The sequence below is a fragment of the Cherax quadricarinatus genome, chromosome 7 (assembly GCF_038502225.1).
Source record: "Cherax quadricarinatus isolate ZL_2023a chromosome 7, ASM3850222v1, whole genome shotgun sequence".
Classification (NCBI taxonomy): Eukaryota; Metazoa; Arthropoda; class Malacostraca; order Decapoda; family Parastacidae; genus Cherax; species Cherax quadricarinatus.
This window is the reverse complement of record NC_091298.1, coordinates 8784841-8799477: the sequence shown is the minus strand read 5'-3', so window position 1 is coordinate 8799477 and position 14637 is coordinate 8784841. Positions and strand designations below refer to the sequence as shown.

At 39.4% G+C, this 14637-nt stretch overlaps 1 protein-coding gene across 1 annotated transcript in view; it reads right to left on the bottom strand.

The window, feature by feature from the left end:
* Positions 1 to 228: 228 nt before the first annotated feature.
* eRF3 (eukaryotic translation release factor 3) overlaps positions 229 to 14637 on the bottom strand; it is a 51385-nt gene continuing 36976 nt past the window's right edge. Inside the window, exons 9-10 of the mRNA XM_070082266.1 lie at positions 9490 to 9583; positions 229 to 1893 (exon numbers count right to left, since the gene is read on the bottom strand). Coding sequence (XP_069938367.1) covers positions 1850 to 1893; positions 9490 to 9583 — 138 coding nt within the window. The 3' untranslated portion in view covers positions 229 to 1849. The remainder of the gene's footprint in view (positions 1894 to 9489; positions 9584 to 14637) is intronic.

Here is a 14637-nt window from a genome sequence, read left to right as displayed (position 1 = left end):
GGTCACTTCTGCTCTACATCTCAAATTACTAAATGTTTGGTGTATAATTTATAACTACAATATTTGAATGGGAATAAAGGCAATGATGATACAGATGTTTTTAACCTTTTATAAGGGTTGAAAAGCTGTTGTGCAAATGTGCAATTCTACCTACCTTCTTAAAATAAATACTACTAATCATATATCCTATATGTAAGCAATGTCAACACAGGTAACAAAAACAATGGCCACCCTCCACATCCTGTATATTCGAACAAGTTTTCCATTTAGACAGGATAACTACAATAAAAAGATTTCTTGGGTTATTGAGAAAAAATTTGCAACAGCAAATATATAAATACCTCTTTATACAAGGGCTACTGGCAGCTCTTGGAATACAAAAAATTCTGTGATTTACTAACCTATCTTTTCATTAAGCCTAATAAAACTGCCAAAACAAAAAATGCAATATGAATATAGGGAACTATCAGTAATTCCATTTGGAATTGCATACAATAGCTCAAATATAACAAAATTCAAACAATTTAGCAGCATGAACAAGCCACAAATTATGTAAAGAGCAAGGCACCCAGTACACTCCATAGCACCAGTACTTTTCTCATTCCCAGTCCAGAAGGTGAAGGCTATATATATAATATATATTATAAAAAAAAAATACAAAAAAGCTATGGAGTTCTGGAGCCCCTACTCCTAGATTAGCAGTAGCACTGGGCTCACACTGCACAGGCAATGTCCCATTTCTCTTCCTCTGTGCCATCTGGACTTAGGACAGCCTGCCACTGGCCAGCTGTGTGAATGAAAGGACAGCTGAAATGCTCCAAAGAGGAGAACCACCACAAATATAAGCCACTGCATGTTAACACTAAAACGTGCAACCACAGGCACAGAGGAGGAAGCAAGGATGTATGTGGTACCTGTAAAGTCTATTTATCACATAAGAAGGAATACCCACTGCCATTTCTTCTCACCCTCAGAAAAGATACTCACAAGGCCTAGACAAGGCTTTAGCAGAGTTCTCACAAAACTTAATTTTTTAAAAATTCTGAACAGTACTTAAAATATGGCATAAACATTGTGCATATATCCAGTGATATTGTAACTTTCCAATAAATAAACACCCATTACAAAAAAAAATTATACATCCCTTGCTAATAATTTTAAATCAATGATCTGAATAAACTTTGTATAGTTATAACATTATAACTGTGGTCAGCACACTTCAGTTTCGTACAAGAATTTTGTCTCCTATTAAGCCTATCTGTGTGCACTGTGAAATCCATTAATGCATTTACTCAAGTGTTCCAATCACCCCCAGATTCCCTGCTCACTGTACAGTACTCTCATCCATGACCAAGAATTTTCATCACTTAATATGCGCAAAACCCAAAGTCACAAAGCTATCTCAGGAAATCTGTATAAAAGATTTATGTAAGAGACAATTCACACTGATCTTGTATACACATTTCTTCCACCACGATTTCTCTCTAAACAGCCTGCCATCTGTGGGCATACAACGATGCAATCTTGCAGTGAGGATTTGTCTTCGAGGGTTGAGCATGGCAGGAAGAGGGAAAAGGCGGAGATTCTGGCAGGACATCCACGCACTTTGATTCTCTCTGCTTAGTGGATGGACCAATTGTGCGAGTCTTCTGCCTTCATGTGATTCATTCGAGGTAACTTTTATGGATCTCTCTAGACTGATGTATGTATATTAACCTCTCTTATAACATTTCATTAAGCTCTTTGTGTGAGCAAAATTTCCAAAGAAAGGAATTGCACATAACTTCAGTACTCATGTTTTTGGTAGTCTGACATGCTTTTTTCCGAAGGCTCGCGAAGGTCCAACAATTTACTCCACTACTTTCAAAACTTTACCAATAGCAATGGTTTTACCTGCAAATGAAAACAGCATTATGTTCTTGATTTCTAAACATACTTTCATCAGGGAAGTAAATATTAATTCTACAGCCCATGTATGAACTGGCCAACTTCTGTATTACAAATTATTTCTAAAACTTAAAAATAAAAACATTTACCAATAATGATTAAACTTCAAAATTTTACTATAAAATGTTATTCACTCTTTCAATAATACAATAATTTTTCTCTAAAATATGAATTGGTTGTAATAGCAACAATGTATCATACTCTGCTTACAATAACTTTGAAATTTGTGTGAACTGGCAAATTACCAAATTTCTGGTCACTTTACTGGGTAGCTGAAATAGATGATTGGCGATTTCTTGTGCTTAATCGATAAAATGGAAGACATATTACTGAAATAGCTAAGAATTTGGTTGACTGGAACAATGTAATAGGCCTAAAATAGGATTCAAAGTGGGCAAAATTGCCAATATGTAAATATCACTCGCAGCAAAATTCATGAAAGGGTAACTCTTTTCCATCAAATTTCACATTTTTTTGTTTTTATCATTTGACAGGAATTTTTTTTTTTTTTTTTAATTCTTGGACAGTGTGGACAAGTTTCAGACTGGGAGTTTGGACAATGAAAGGATTAAAAGAGGATCTTTCACTGCTCTTGGGTTTTCAAAATGGTACACTTAAAATTTTAGCTTTAAATCTACCACTGCATTGCCTCTAAGAATAATTATTGTTTTTGGCTAGTTAGAGTCCTGGAGCCCCTTTCCCATGTCCTGACATGGCATCCACTTCCAATAGTCGTCTTTTCAGCAGTGAAGACTTCCGAGATATATAGCTACATACAGCTAGCTACCTTCTATCATTTATATCAAGACTTTGTAAAGGGAGCAGCCTCACCACTCGTGTCTAAGTTACAAAAGTTGCCACACATCCTGAACCTGCTAACCCCTTATGGCAGCTTCCACCATTTTATTTTAAGTTCCTGAAACTCAAGGCCATCTGAACAACTATTTCAAGTAGCATGTGATTATGGGTCTTGTGCTCAATCCACAATTTATTCCCTCTGCAAAAAACTATTGCAGAAGCAAGTGGAGTTGCACACCTAGCACTTTCATCAACTTTCACATTTGTGCCAAATGGTACATGGTCTACTGTGGATTTTGCCAGGTTAAGTTATTTTGCTATGCCAGGATTTTTAACCAGCAACAATCAGACAAAAAGTATGGCCTAAGGTAATACTTTTTCTCTTGGCTTTTGAACCACTGCAAGTTTACCTATTTATGGTCTTTTGATACCAGTTGACTTAGGCTAATTACAGTGGCTTGACAGTCCTTTATGCTAAGAAGCCAAGATAAACAGCTAAATGACAAAAACAATCTGTAAGAGAAACCTCTCTTGGTGAACATCATCATCCAAGCAAGAAAGCCATGCACTACATTTGTTTGCTTGTTGATCACCGTTGCTTATGAGGGGTCATCGCCTAAGTGGAAAAACGTCAATCTAAAAGTGTCCCCACATTAATTTTTTATCATTAAAATTATGTTCTGCAGAGGTAGACTGTACTAAGGTACTAGACTGAATTACCTGCCTTCTAAATACATGTGACTATAGTTACTAGGGTGTGACACTCATTATAACCTGTACATAGAATACGTTTTGACTGATGGAAAATTATTATGTGCAGTGTTCAACGAGCCACAAAGCTCACCACCTTCCCACATCAGCTGTCATGATTAGCCGTTACAAATTGCTGAAAGCAACCACCCAGGGAGGTACTACCTCCTGCCAAGTGAGTGTAAAACGAAAGCCTGTAATTGTTTTACATGATGGTAAGATTGCTGGTGTCTTTTGTCTGTCTCATAAATATGCAAGATTACAGGCATGTCTTGCTACTTCTACTTACACTTAGGTCCCACTACACATACATGTACACGTTTATTTATACACACTCATCTGAGTTTTCTTTTATTTTATCTTAATAGTTCTTGGTCTTATTACTTTTCCTTTTATATCCATGGGGAAGTGGAATAAGAATCTTTCCTCCGTAAGCCATGCGTGTTGTAAAAGTCAACTAAAATGCCGGGAACAATGGGCTAGTAACCCCTTTTCCTGTAAAGATTACTAAAAAGAATAAGAAGAAAATTGTCAAAGTGGGAAGTCTGAATGTGCGTGGATGTTGTGCAAATGATAAGAAAGAGACGATTGTGGATGTTATGAATGAGAAGAAACTGGATGTCCTGGCTTTAAGTGAAACAAAGCTGAAGGGGGTGGGAGAGTTTCAATGGAGAGGAATAAATGGGATTAGGTCAGGGGTTTCAAATAGAGTTAGAGCTAAAGAAGGAGTAGCAATAATGTTGAAGGATAAGCTATGGCAGGAAAAGAGGGACTACAAATGTATTAATTCAAGGATTATGTGGAGTAAAATAAAGACTGGATGTGAAAAGTGGGTTATAGTAAGCATGTATGCACCTGGAGAAGAGAGAAGTGTAGTGGAGAGAGAGAGATTTTGGGAAATGTTGAGTGAATGCGTGGGGAGTTTTGAATCAAGTGAGAGAGTAATGGTGGTTGGGGATTTCAATGCTAAAGTGGGTAAAAATGTCATGGAGGGAGTAGTAGGTAAATTTGGGGTGCCAGGGGTAAATGTAAATGGGGAGCCTTTAATTGAGCTATGTGTAGAAAGAAATTTGGTAAGTAATACATATTTTATGAAAAAGAGGATAAATAAATATACAAGGTATGATGTAGCACGTAATGAAAGTAGTTTGTTAGATTATGTATTGGTGGATAAAAGGTTGATGGGTAGGCTCCAGGATGTACATGTTTATAGAGGGGCAACTGATATATCGGATCATTATTTAGTTGTAGCTACAGTTAGAGTAAGAGGTAGATGGGAAAAGAAGAAGGTGGCAACAAGTAAGTGGTGTCAATAGTGGTCAGTGGTGACAAGGCAGGAGGAGGTGCATTTCATACTTAAATTGCTTGACCAAGAAAAGGCTGTGGGCCCAGACAAGTTGAGCCCAAGATTGTTGAGATGTGCAGACCAGCTAGCAGCACCTCTAACTCGCATCTTTCAGCACTGCCTAGTACAGTGTAAATGGCCCTCTCTATGGAAAGAGGCAAATGTAGTCCCTGTTCACAAAAAGAAGAGCAGAGCAGAAATCAGCAACTACAGACCAGTGTCACTCCTGTCAATCACTGGTAAGATCCTTGAGACAATAATCTCAAGAAAAATGACAGAGTTTTTTGACTACCACTCACTACTTTGTGATCGTCAATATGGCTTCAGGAAAGGTTACTCTGCTGCTGATCTGTTGTTAAACCTCTCCACTAAGTGGCACCAGTCACTGGATGAATCCAAAGTCAGCTGTGTGGTAGCACTGGACATTGCTGGCGCTTTCAACCGGGTGTGGCACCAGGGCCTCTTAGCAAAACTTCAAGCACAGGGAATTGCAGGCTCTACGCTATGTCTCCTCAGTGACTACCTTCATGGTAGATCTCTAAGTGTAGTTCTCAATGGAACGGAATCAGCAAGACATCCTATTGGGGCAAGTGTTCCACAAGGAAGCGTGCTGGGTCCATTGTTATGGAAAGTCTACTTCAACGACCTTCTTCATCTCATCCCAGAATCACATGCATATGCAGACGACTGTACACTGACATTCACTTATCCAAGAGAAGAAATGCCAGCTGCTCTAAGCTACATCAATCACCAGCTGAGAGCTATATCAGCTTGGGGAAATAGATGGCAAGTAACATTTGCACCTGAGAAAACGCAAATGATGATCATCTCTAGGCACCATGATGGTAATGCTGGTGCAGTAGTAAGGATGAATGGGAGGATGTTGGCACCTGGAGAGGAAGTTGATATCCTTGGGGTGAAATCTGACTCCAAACTAACCATGAAGAACCATGTTGTAAATCTTGCAAACAAGGCAGCCAGGAAGCTTACAGCACTTCGCCGTATCTCCCATCTGCTTGACAGTAGGGGTTGCAAGATCCTGTACGAGGCACAAGTACGCTCGCACCTTGAGTATGCTCCACTTTCTTGGTCTGCCTGCCCCCCCTCTCATCTGCGACTGCTTGACAGAGTAGAGAACAGAGCAAGACATCTCATCTCTCGCCTGGACCCATCCTGGATAGATCTGTCATTTCAGCAGAGCCTTCAACATAGGAGGGATGTGGGTGGCCTTACTGTTATGTACAAGGCCAATATTGTCAAAATACCACACTTGGATCCACTTTGAGGACAGCGTGAAACAAGCTTTTATGCCACAAGATGGGCAGAAAGCAGCAACTTCACTCTGGCTGTACCCTTCTCCAGAACATCACTCCATCTGAGATCATACATACCCAGGATGACTCGAGTATGGAACACATTCGTACAGGATAATGATGTCAACGAGATAAAGTCAGTTGATCAAATGAAAATGCTGGCCCACAGATGGCTCCAACTTCATCCTGTTTCCTACTTGTATGTCTCATAACAATAAAAATGCTTTCAAATGAGCTGATGTAGGTAACAGCTCTTAGCTTGCCAATAAAGTTAGGAATCCTTAACCTGTAAATAGCTGTCAATAAAGCTAGGGATCCTTAACCTTGTCAAACCCTGTGTAAAAAAAAAAAAAAAAAAAAAGAGGGAGGTGAAAGTGTGTAAACTAAGGGAGGAGGGAGTTCGGGCGAGATATAAGCGACTATTGGCAGAAAGGTGGGCTAGTGCAAAGATGAGTAGTGGGGGGGGGTTGAAGAGGGTTGGAATAGTTTTAAAAATGCAGTATTAGAATGTGGGGCAGAAGCTTGTGGTTATAGGAGGGTGGGGGCAGGAAGAAAGAGGAGTGACTGGTGGAATGATGAAGTAAAGGGTGTGATAAAAGAGAAAAAGGTAGCTTATGAGAGGTTTTTACAAAGTAGAAGTGTTATAAGAAGAGCATAGTATATGGAGAGTAAAAGAAAGGTGAAGAGAGTGGTGAGAGAGTGCAAAAGAAGAGCAGATGATAGAGTGGGAGAGGCACTGTCAAGAAATTTTAATGAAAATAAGAAAAAAAATTGGAGTGAGTTAAACAAGTTAAGAAAGCCTAGGGAAAGTATGGATTTGTCAGTTAAAAACAGAGTAGGGGAGTTAGTAGATGGGGAGAGGGAGGTATTAGGTAGATGGCGAGAATATTTTGAGGAACTTTTAAATGTTGAGGAAGAAAGGGAGGCGGTAATTTCATGCACTGGCCAGGGAGGTATACCATCTTTTAGGAGTGAAGAAGAGCAGAATGTAAGTGTGGTGGAGGTACGCGAGGCATTACGTAGAATGAAAGGGGGTAAAGCAGCTGGAACTGATGGGATCATGACAGAAATGTTAAAAGCAGGGGGGGATATAGTGTTGGAGTGGTTGGTACTTTTGTTTAATCAATGTATGAAAGAGGGGAAGGTACCTAGGGATTGGCAGAGAGCATGTATAATCCCTTTATATAAAGGGAAAGGGGACAAAAGAGATTGTAAAAATTATAGAGGAATAAGTTTACTGAGTATACCAGGAAAAGTATATGGTAGGGTTATAATTGAAAGAATTAGAGGTAAGACAGAATGTAGGATTGCAAATGAGCAAGAAGGCTTCAGAGTGGGTAGGGGATGTGTAGATCAAGTGTTTACATTGAAGCATATATGTGAACAGTATTTAGATAAAGGTAGGGAAGTTTTTATTGCATTTATGGATTTAGAAAAGGCATATGATAGAGTGGATAGAGGAGCAATGTGGCAGATGTTGAAAGTATATGGAATAGGTGGTAAGTTACTAAATGCTGTTAAGAGTTTTTATGAGGATAGTGAGGCTCAGGTTAGGGTGTGTAGAAGAGAGGGAGAATACTTCCCAGTAAAAGTAGGTCTTAGACAGGGATGTGTAATGTCACCATGGTTGTTTAATATATTTATAGATGGTGTTGTAAAAGAAATAAATGCTAGGGTGTTCAGGAGAGGGGTGGGATTAAATTATGGGGAATCAAATTCAAAATGGGAATTGACACAGTTACATTTTGCTGATGATACTGTGCTTATAGGAGATTCTAAAGAAAACTTGCAAAGGTTAGTGGATGAATTTGGGAATGTGTGTAAAGGTAGAAAGTTGAAAGTGAACGTAGAAAAGAGTAAGGTGATGAGGGTATCAAATGATTTAGATAAAGAAAAATTGGATATCAAATTGGGGAGGAGGAGTATGGAAGAAGAGAATGTTTTCAGATACTTGGGAGTTGACGTGTTGGCGGATGGATTTATGAAGGATGAGGTTAATCATAGAATTGATGAGGGAAAAAAGGGGAGTGGTGCGTTAAGGTATATGTGGAGTCAAAAAAACGCTATCTATGGAGACAAAGAAGAGAATGTATGAAAGTATAGTGGTACCAACACTCTTACATGGATGTGAAGCTTGGGTGGTAAATGCAGCAGCGAGGAGACGGTTGGAGGCAGTGGAGATGTCCTGTCTAAGGGCAATGTGTGGTGTAAATATTATGCAGAAAATTCGGAGTGTGGAAATTTGGAGAATGTGTGGAGTTAATAAAAGCATTAGTCAGAGGGCAGAAGAGGGGTTGTTGAGGTGGTTTGGTCATTTATAGAGAATGGATCAAAGTAGAATGACATGGAAAGAATATAAATCTATAGGGGAAGGAAGGAGGGGTAGGGGTCGTCCTCGAAAGGGTTGGAGAGAGGGGGTAAAGGAGGTTTTGTGGGCAAGGGGCTTGGACTTCCAGCAAGCGTGCGTAAGCGTGTTAGATAGGAGTGAATGGAGACGAATGATACTTGGGACCTGACATCTGTTGGAGTGTGAGCAGGGTAATATTTAGTGAAGGGATTCACGGAAACCGGTTATTTTCATATAGTCGGACTTGAGTCCTGGAAATGGGAAGTACAATGCCTGGACTTTAAAGGTGGGGTTTGGGATATTGGCAGTTTGGAGGGATATGCTAGGTATCTTTATATGTATATGCTTCTAAACTGTTGTATTCTGAGCACCTCTGCAAAAACAGTGATAATGTGTGAGTGTGGTGAAAGTGTTGAATGATGATGAAAGCATTTTCTTTTTGGGGATTTTCTTTCTTTTTTGGGTCACCCTGCCTCGGTGGGAGACGGCAGACTTGTTGAAAAAAAAAAAATATGCATGGGGAACCATTCAATCTGTGGATGTTATACAGCATCTGGGAAATGGAGGAAAAAAGGGGAATCAGGTCCAATCTGAGGAAGGGTAGCTCCAATTCCTTGGTTCAAGAGAACTTGACTGGCATGAAGGCACCTCTCTTGAAAGTTAAGAAAATGAAGATTTCATTAGAAAACTTAATGAAAAACTAGAGAAAAACTGATAGGGAGGTCCTAGAGCTGCCCATGTACATATGTAAATATTGCAAGAGGACAACCACATGCATTTGAGAGTACATACTTTTTTTTAGAAAAAGACATTATATATAAAACTCACTGTGCCTATACCAAAGTCTGAAGTCCTGGAAAGCTAGTTAGTCTTAGTGTGTGGAGTTCAGTGGACATTCACTCACTAAGCAAGGGATAGTTCTGTAGTCAGTTTTCCAGAATCAGCTACAATAAACCCAGTTATGTTATACCCTAATCTATAATTCCTACCTTCATCTCTTAATGTGAACCGTCCAAGTTGTGGATGATCCTTGAAAGCCTCCATACAAATTACTCCAGATGTCTCAAATCTCATTATTGCAATCTGTAAAAATATAAATTTCCGTACAAAGTTATAAATGCATGTTACACGTTTACTAAGGCACTCAAACCTGAAATTTACTTATTATCCTCTAAACAGGAGCCTCCTTCCTCTGCAACTTCCATCTGTGCCAGTTAACTGAAGTCAGTAAAGGTAAAGTTATAGTTTCTCTGCTCATTTATTTTATTAATAGGCATTATATTAATTACACAAGTGTTTTTATAGCATACAAAATGATTACAGTACAGTAGGGCCCCACTTATTCGGCAGGTTAGGTTCCAGGCTACTGCCAGAAAGCAGACTTTGCCGGAAAGCAGAACTCCATTTTTTCCATTTATAAATGCATACAAATGCCAGATAACAAGTTTACACTAACATATATTAAGTTAGCATTAGAACTAGGCATTAAAAAGTAAAATACACACACAGTACACTCATTTACATCAAAATATTTGTAGTCTTAATGTAGGGCAAAAGGCGAGTAGTATTTACTCTAAGAAGACAGTTGTGGTAGCCCTCCTGGCCACCCCACCCACACATGCTATACTGCGATGCTTAAAGCTCCCTACAGCGATAAAATGCATATACAGTAGACGCTGTACTTACCTTAAAATATTTGTACTTTTAATGGTCTTAATGTAAGGTGAGAGGTGAAAAGTATATTAGTAAAAAGTCATGTGGGAGGTATGGCATCCTGCCAGGCCACTTATACCTACTATGACATTAAGCTCCCTAGAGCGATAAAATGCATATACAGTACACTCATTAATTACCTTAAAATATCTGTAGTCTTTATGTAGCGTAAGAGGCGAGTCTTATTTGTATGAAGTAGCGTAAGAGGTGAGTTTTATTTGTATGAAGTCAGGTTGGGAAGTATGGGTAGCCAGAAAGGGCAGCCCTCCCCACCCCACCCACACATAATGTAAACAAACAGATGAACGCATCTGGTTTTCAACAAAGTCCTACAAGTCACCTGGCTACCACAAATCCTACAAGTCACCTGGCTACCACATCTCATTTATGTTAATTTATTCTACTGTGGGGTGTATTTAGATGGATTAAGGAAAATGTCTATATTAACATTTTATACGATATTTAACCCCTTGACTTTTCGCAACCCACAATCCTGAGGTGTCTCCTGGTGTCGCAAAATTTAAAAAAAAAAATTATTTTTTCTTATGAAATGATAGAAAATCTTTTCCCAATTGTAACAACACCAAAAAATCGAAATTTGATGGAAAACTGACGGAATTACGCTCTCACAATGTTAGCGACCTCGGTGATATTTACAAATTGGCAATTTCGCCCACTTCGAGCCCTATTTTCGGCTAATTCCATTGTTCCAGTTTACCAAACTCATAGCTATTTCTTTAGAACTATTTTTTCTATTGATTGAGTACAAGAAACTGCCCATTTACTGATTTCAACTACCCAATAATGTGGTCAGAAATTTGCAATTTGGCCAATTTCACAAAAACTAAAAAATATGACAATTTCAAAATAAGGTCCAGAATGAACAATGCAGACATTCCTGGCTCTAAAATAACATTTTCTTTGTTCATCAGTCACATCTCCAGGGCCCTCTGATATTACTCTTGCTTTCTACTTTGAATTTTTATTCAAACAAAAAATAGATTTACTGTTATGCAGACTGCTGCAATATTGTAATAATTGTACAAATAATGCCAACCCATTCATGACTGCATATTAGAATGGCTAGTTGGACATTTATTGGACAATGACATCATTTGTTTACTTTTGAACATCGGCAAAAATCAAACATTTTCCCTACTTTGAGCTCCATTTCCAGGTTCTTTTTATAGTAAAACCAATCAAAATCACCTCTATTTCTATAATATGTTTTCCATTCTATCAAATGAGACCACGAAAACGAGAATAGAACCATAAATACTATACGAAAATAGACCACAAAGTCGCCATTTTAATTAAAAAAAAAAGTCAGTTTTTTTTCTCATGCGCTGCATGCTCCAAGATTTTTTTTATATGGTGCACACTGACCACACAGACCTATTCTCTTACATGTGGGCCTACCAGCTTTCTCCCGCTTGATTTGAAGCCGCTAGAATTTATGAGTATACAGTGGACCCCCGCATACCGATGGCACCACATAACGATTAATTCGCATACCGCTTGCTTTAATCGCAAAAATTTTGCCTCGCATACCGCTTAAAAACCCGCTCACCGATTTTCGTCCGAGACGCGTCCAATGTGCGCCCTCAGCCAGCCTCACATGTGCCGCCCGTGCCATTGTTTACCAGCCAGCCTCCGCGGTAACATCCAAGCATACAATCGGAATATTTCGTATTATTACAGTGTTTTCGGTGCTGTTTCTGGAAAATAAGTGACCATGGGCCCCAAGAAAGCTTCTAGTGCCAACCCTACACCAATAAGGGTGAGAATTCCAATAGAAATGAAGAAAGATATCATTGATAAGTATGAAAGTGGAGTGCGTATCGCCGACCTGGTCAGGTTGTACAAGAAACCCCAATCAACCATCGCTACTATTGTGGGCACCAGAAAGGCAATCAAGGAAGCTGTTCTTGCCAAAGGTTTAACTGTGTTTTCGAATCAAAGATCGCAAGTGATGGAAGATGTTGAGAGACTCTTATTGGTGTGGATAAATGAAAAACAGCTAGCAGGAGATAGCGTCTCTCAAGCGATCATAAGCGAAAAGGCTAGGAAGTTGCATGAGGATTTAATTAAAAAAATGCCTGCAACTAGTGATGATGTGAGTGAATTTAAGGCCAGCAAAGGTTGGTTTGAGAGATTTAAGAAGCGTAGTGGCATACATAGTGTGATAAGGCATGGTGAGGCTGCCAGTTCGGACCACAAAGCGGCTGAAAAATACGTGCAGGAATTCAAGAAGTACATAGAGACTGAAGGACTGAAACCTGAACAAGTGTTTAATTGTGATGAAACAGGCCTGTTTTGGAAGAAAATGCCAAGCAGGACCTACATTACTCAGGAGGAAAAGGCACTCCCAGGACATAAGCCTATGAAAGACAGGCTTACTTTGTTGATGTGTTCCAATGCTACTGGTGATTGCAAAGTTAAGCCTTTATTAGTGTATCACTCTGAAACTCCCAGACCGTTCAGGCAAAAGAATGTCCTCAAGGAGAATTTGTGTGTGCTGTGGAGGGCAAACAGTAAGGCATGGGTCACTAGGGACTTTTTCTATGACTGGTTACACCATGCATTTGCCCCCAATGTGAAAGATTACCTAACTGAAAAGAAATTAGAACTAAAGTGCCTCCTGGTGTTAGACAATGCCCCTGGTCATCCTACAGACGTGGCAGAGCGACTTTATGGGGACATGAAATTCATTAAGGTGAAGTTTTTGCCTCCTAATACCACTCCTCTCCTGCAGCCCATGGACCAGCAGGTTATTGCAAACTTCAAGAAACTGTACACAAAAGCTCTGTTTGAAAGGTGCTTTGTAGTGACCTCAGAAACTCAATTGACTCTAAGAGAGTTTTGGAGAGAGCACTTTAATATCCTCAATTGTGTAAACCTTATAGGTAAGGCTTGGGAGGGAGTGACTAAGAAGACCTTGAACTCTGCTTGGAAGAAACTGTGGCCAGAATGTGTAGACAAAAGGGATTTTGAAGGGTTTGAGGCTAACCCTGAGAGGATTATGCCAGTTGAGGAATCCATTGTGGCATTGGGAAAGTCCTTGGGGTTGGAGGTTAGTGGGGAGGATGTGGAAGAGTTGGTGGAGGAGGACAATGAAGAACTAACCACTGATGAGCTGATAGATCAACTTCAAGAGCAAGAGGCCAGACCTGAGAAAACTGGTTCAGAGGAGGGGAGAGAGAAATTGAAGAAGTTGCCTACTACAAAGATTAAGGAAATCTGTGCAATGTGGCTGAAAGTGCAAACCTTTATGGATGAGTATCACCCTCACACAGCTATTGCAAGCCGTGCTGGTGATTATTACACTAACAATGTTGTGAAACACTTTAGGGAAGTCATAAAGGAACGAGAGGTACAGGCCACTATGGACAGATATGTTGTGCGAAAGAAGTCCAGTGACTCTGAAGCTGGTCCTAGTGGCATTAAAAGAAGAAGGGAAGTAACCCCAGAAATGGACTCGACACCTCAAGTCTTAATGGAAGGGGATTCCCCTTCTAAACACTAACACTCTCTCTCCCCTCCTCCCATCCCATCAATTATCACCAGATCTTCAATAAAAGTAAGTGTCATGTAAGTGTGCATGCCTTTTTCAGTTTGTGTGTATTAAAATTAACATTTCATGTGGTAAAAAAAATTTTTTTTTCATACTTTTGGGTCTCTTGCACGGATTAATTTGATTTCCATTATTTCTTATGGGGAAAATTCATTCGCATACCGATTATTTCGCATAACAATGACCCCTCTTGCACGGATTAAAATCGGTATGCGGGGGTCCACTGTATATACGTCAAACACGGTACCTTGCAAGACGTATACATACGACCAAAACAGTCAAAGGGTTAATGCTTCTTAGATTATTATGTTATTATTATCATCATCTTTTAGGAGTGAAGAAGAGCAGAATGTAAGTGTAGGGGAGGTACGCGAGGCATTACGTAGAATGAAAGGGGGTAAAGCAGCTGGAACTGATGGGATCATGACAGAAATGTTAAAAGCAAGGGGGATATAGTGTTGGAGTGGTTGGTATTTTTGTTTAATAAATGTATGAAAGAGGGGAAGGTACCTAGGGATTAGCGGAGAGCATGTATAGTCCCTTTATATAAAGGGAAAGGGGACAAGAGAGATTGTAAAAATTATAGAGGAATAAGTTTACTGAGTATACCAGGAAAAGTGTACAGTAGGGTTATAATTGAAAGAATTAGAGGTAAGACAGAATGTAGGATTGCGGATGAGCAAGGAGATTTCAGAGTGGGTAGGGGGTGTGTAGATCAAGTGTTTACATTGAAGCATATATGTGAACAGTATTTAGATAAAGGTAGGGAAGTTTTTATAGCATTTATGGATTTAGAAAAGGCTTATGATAGAGTGGATAGAGGAGCAATGTGGCAGATGTTGCAAGTATA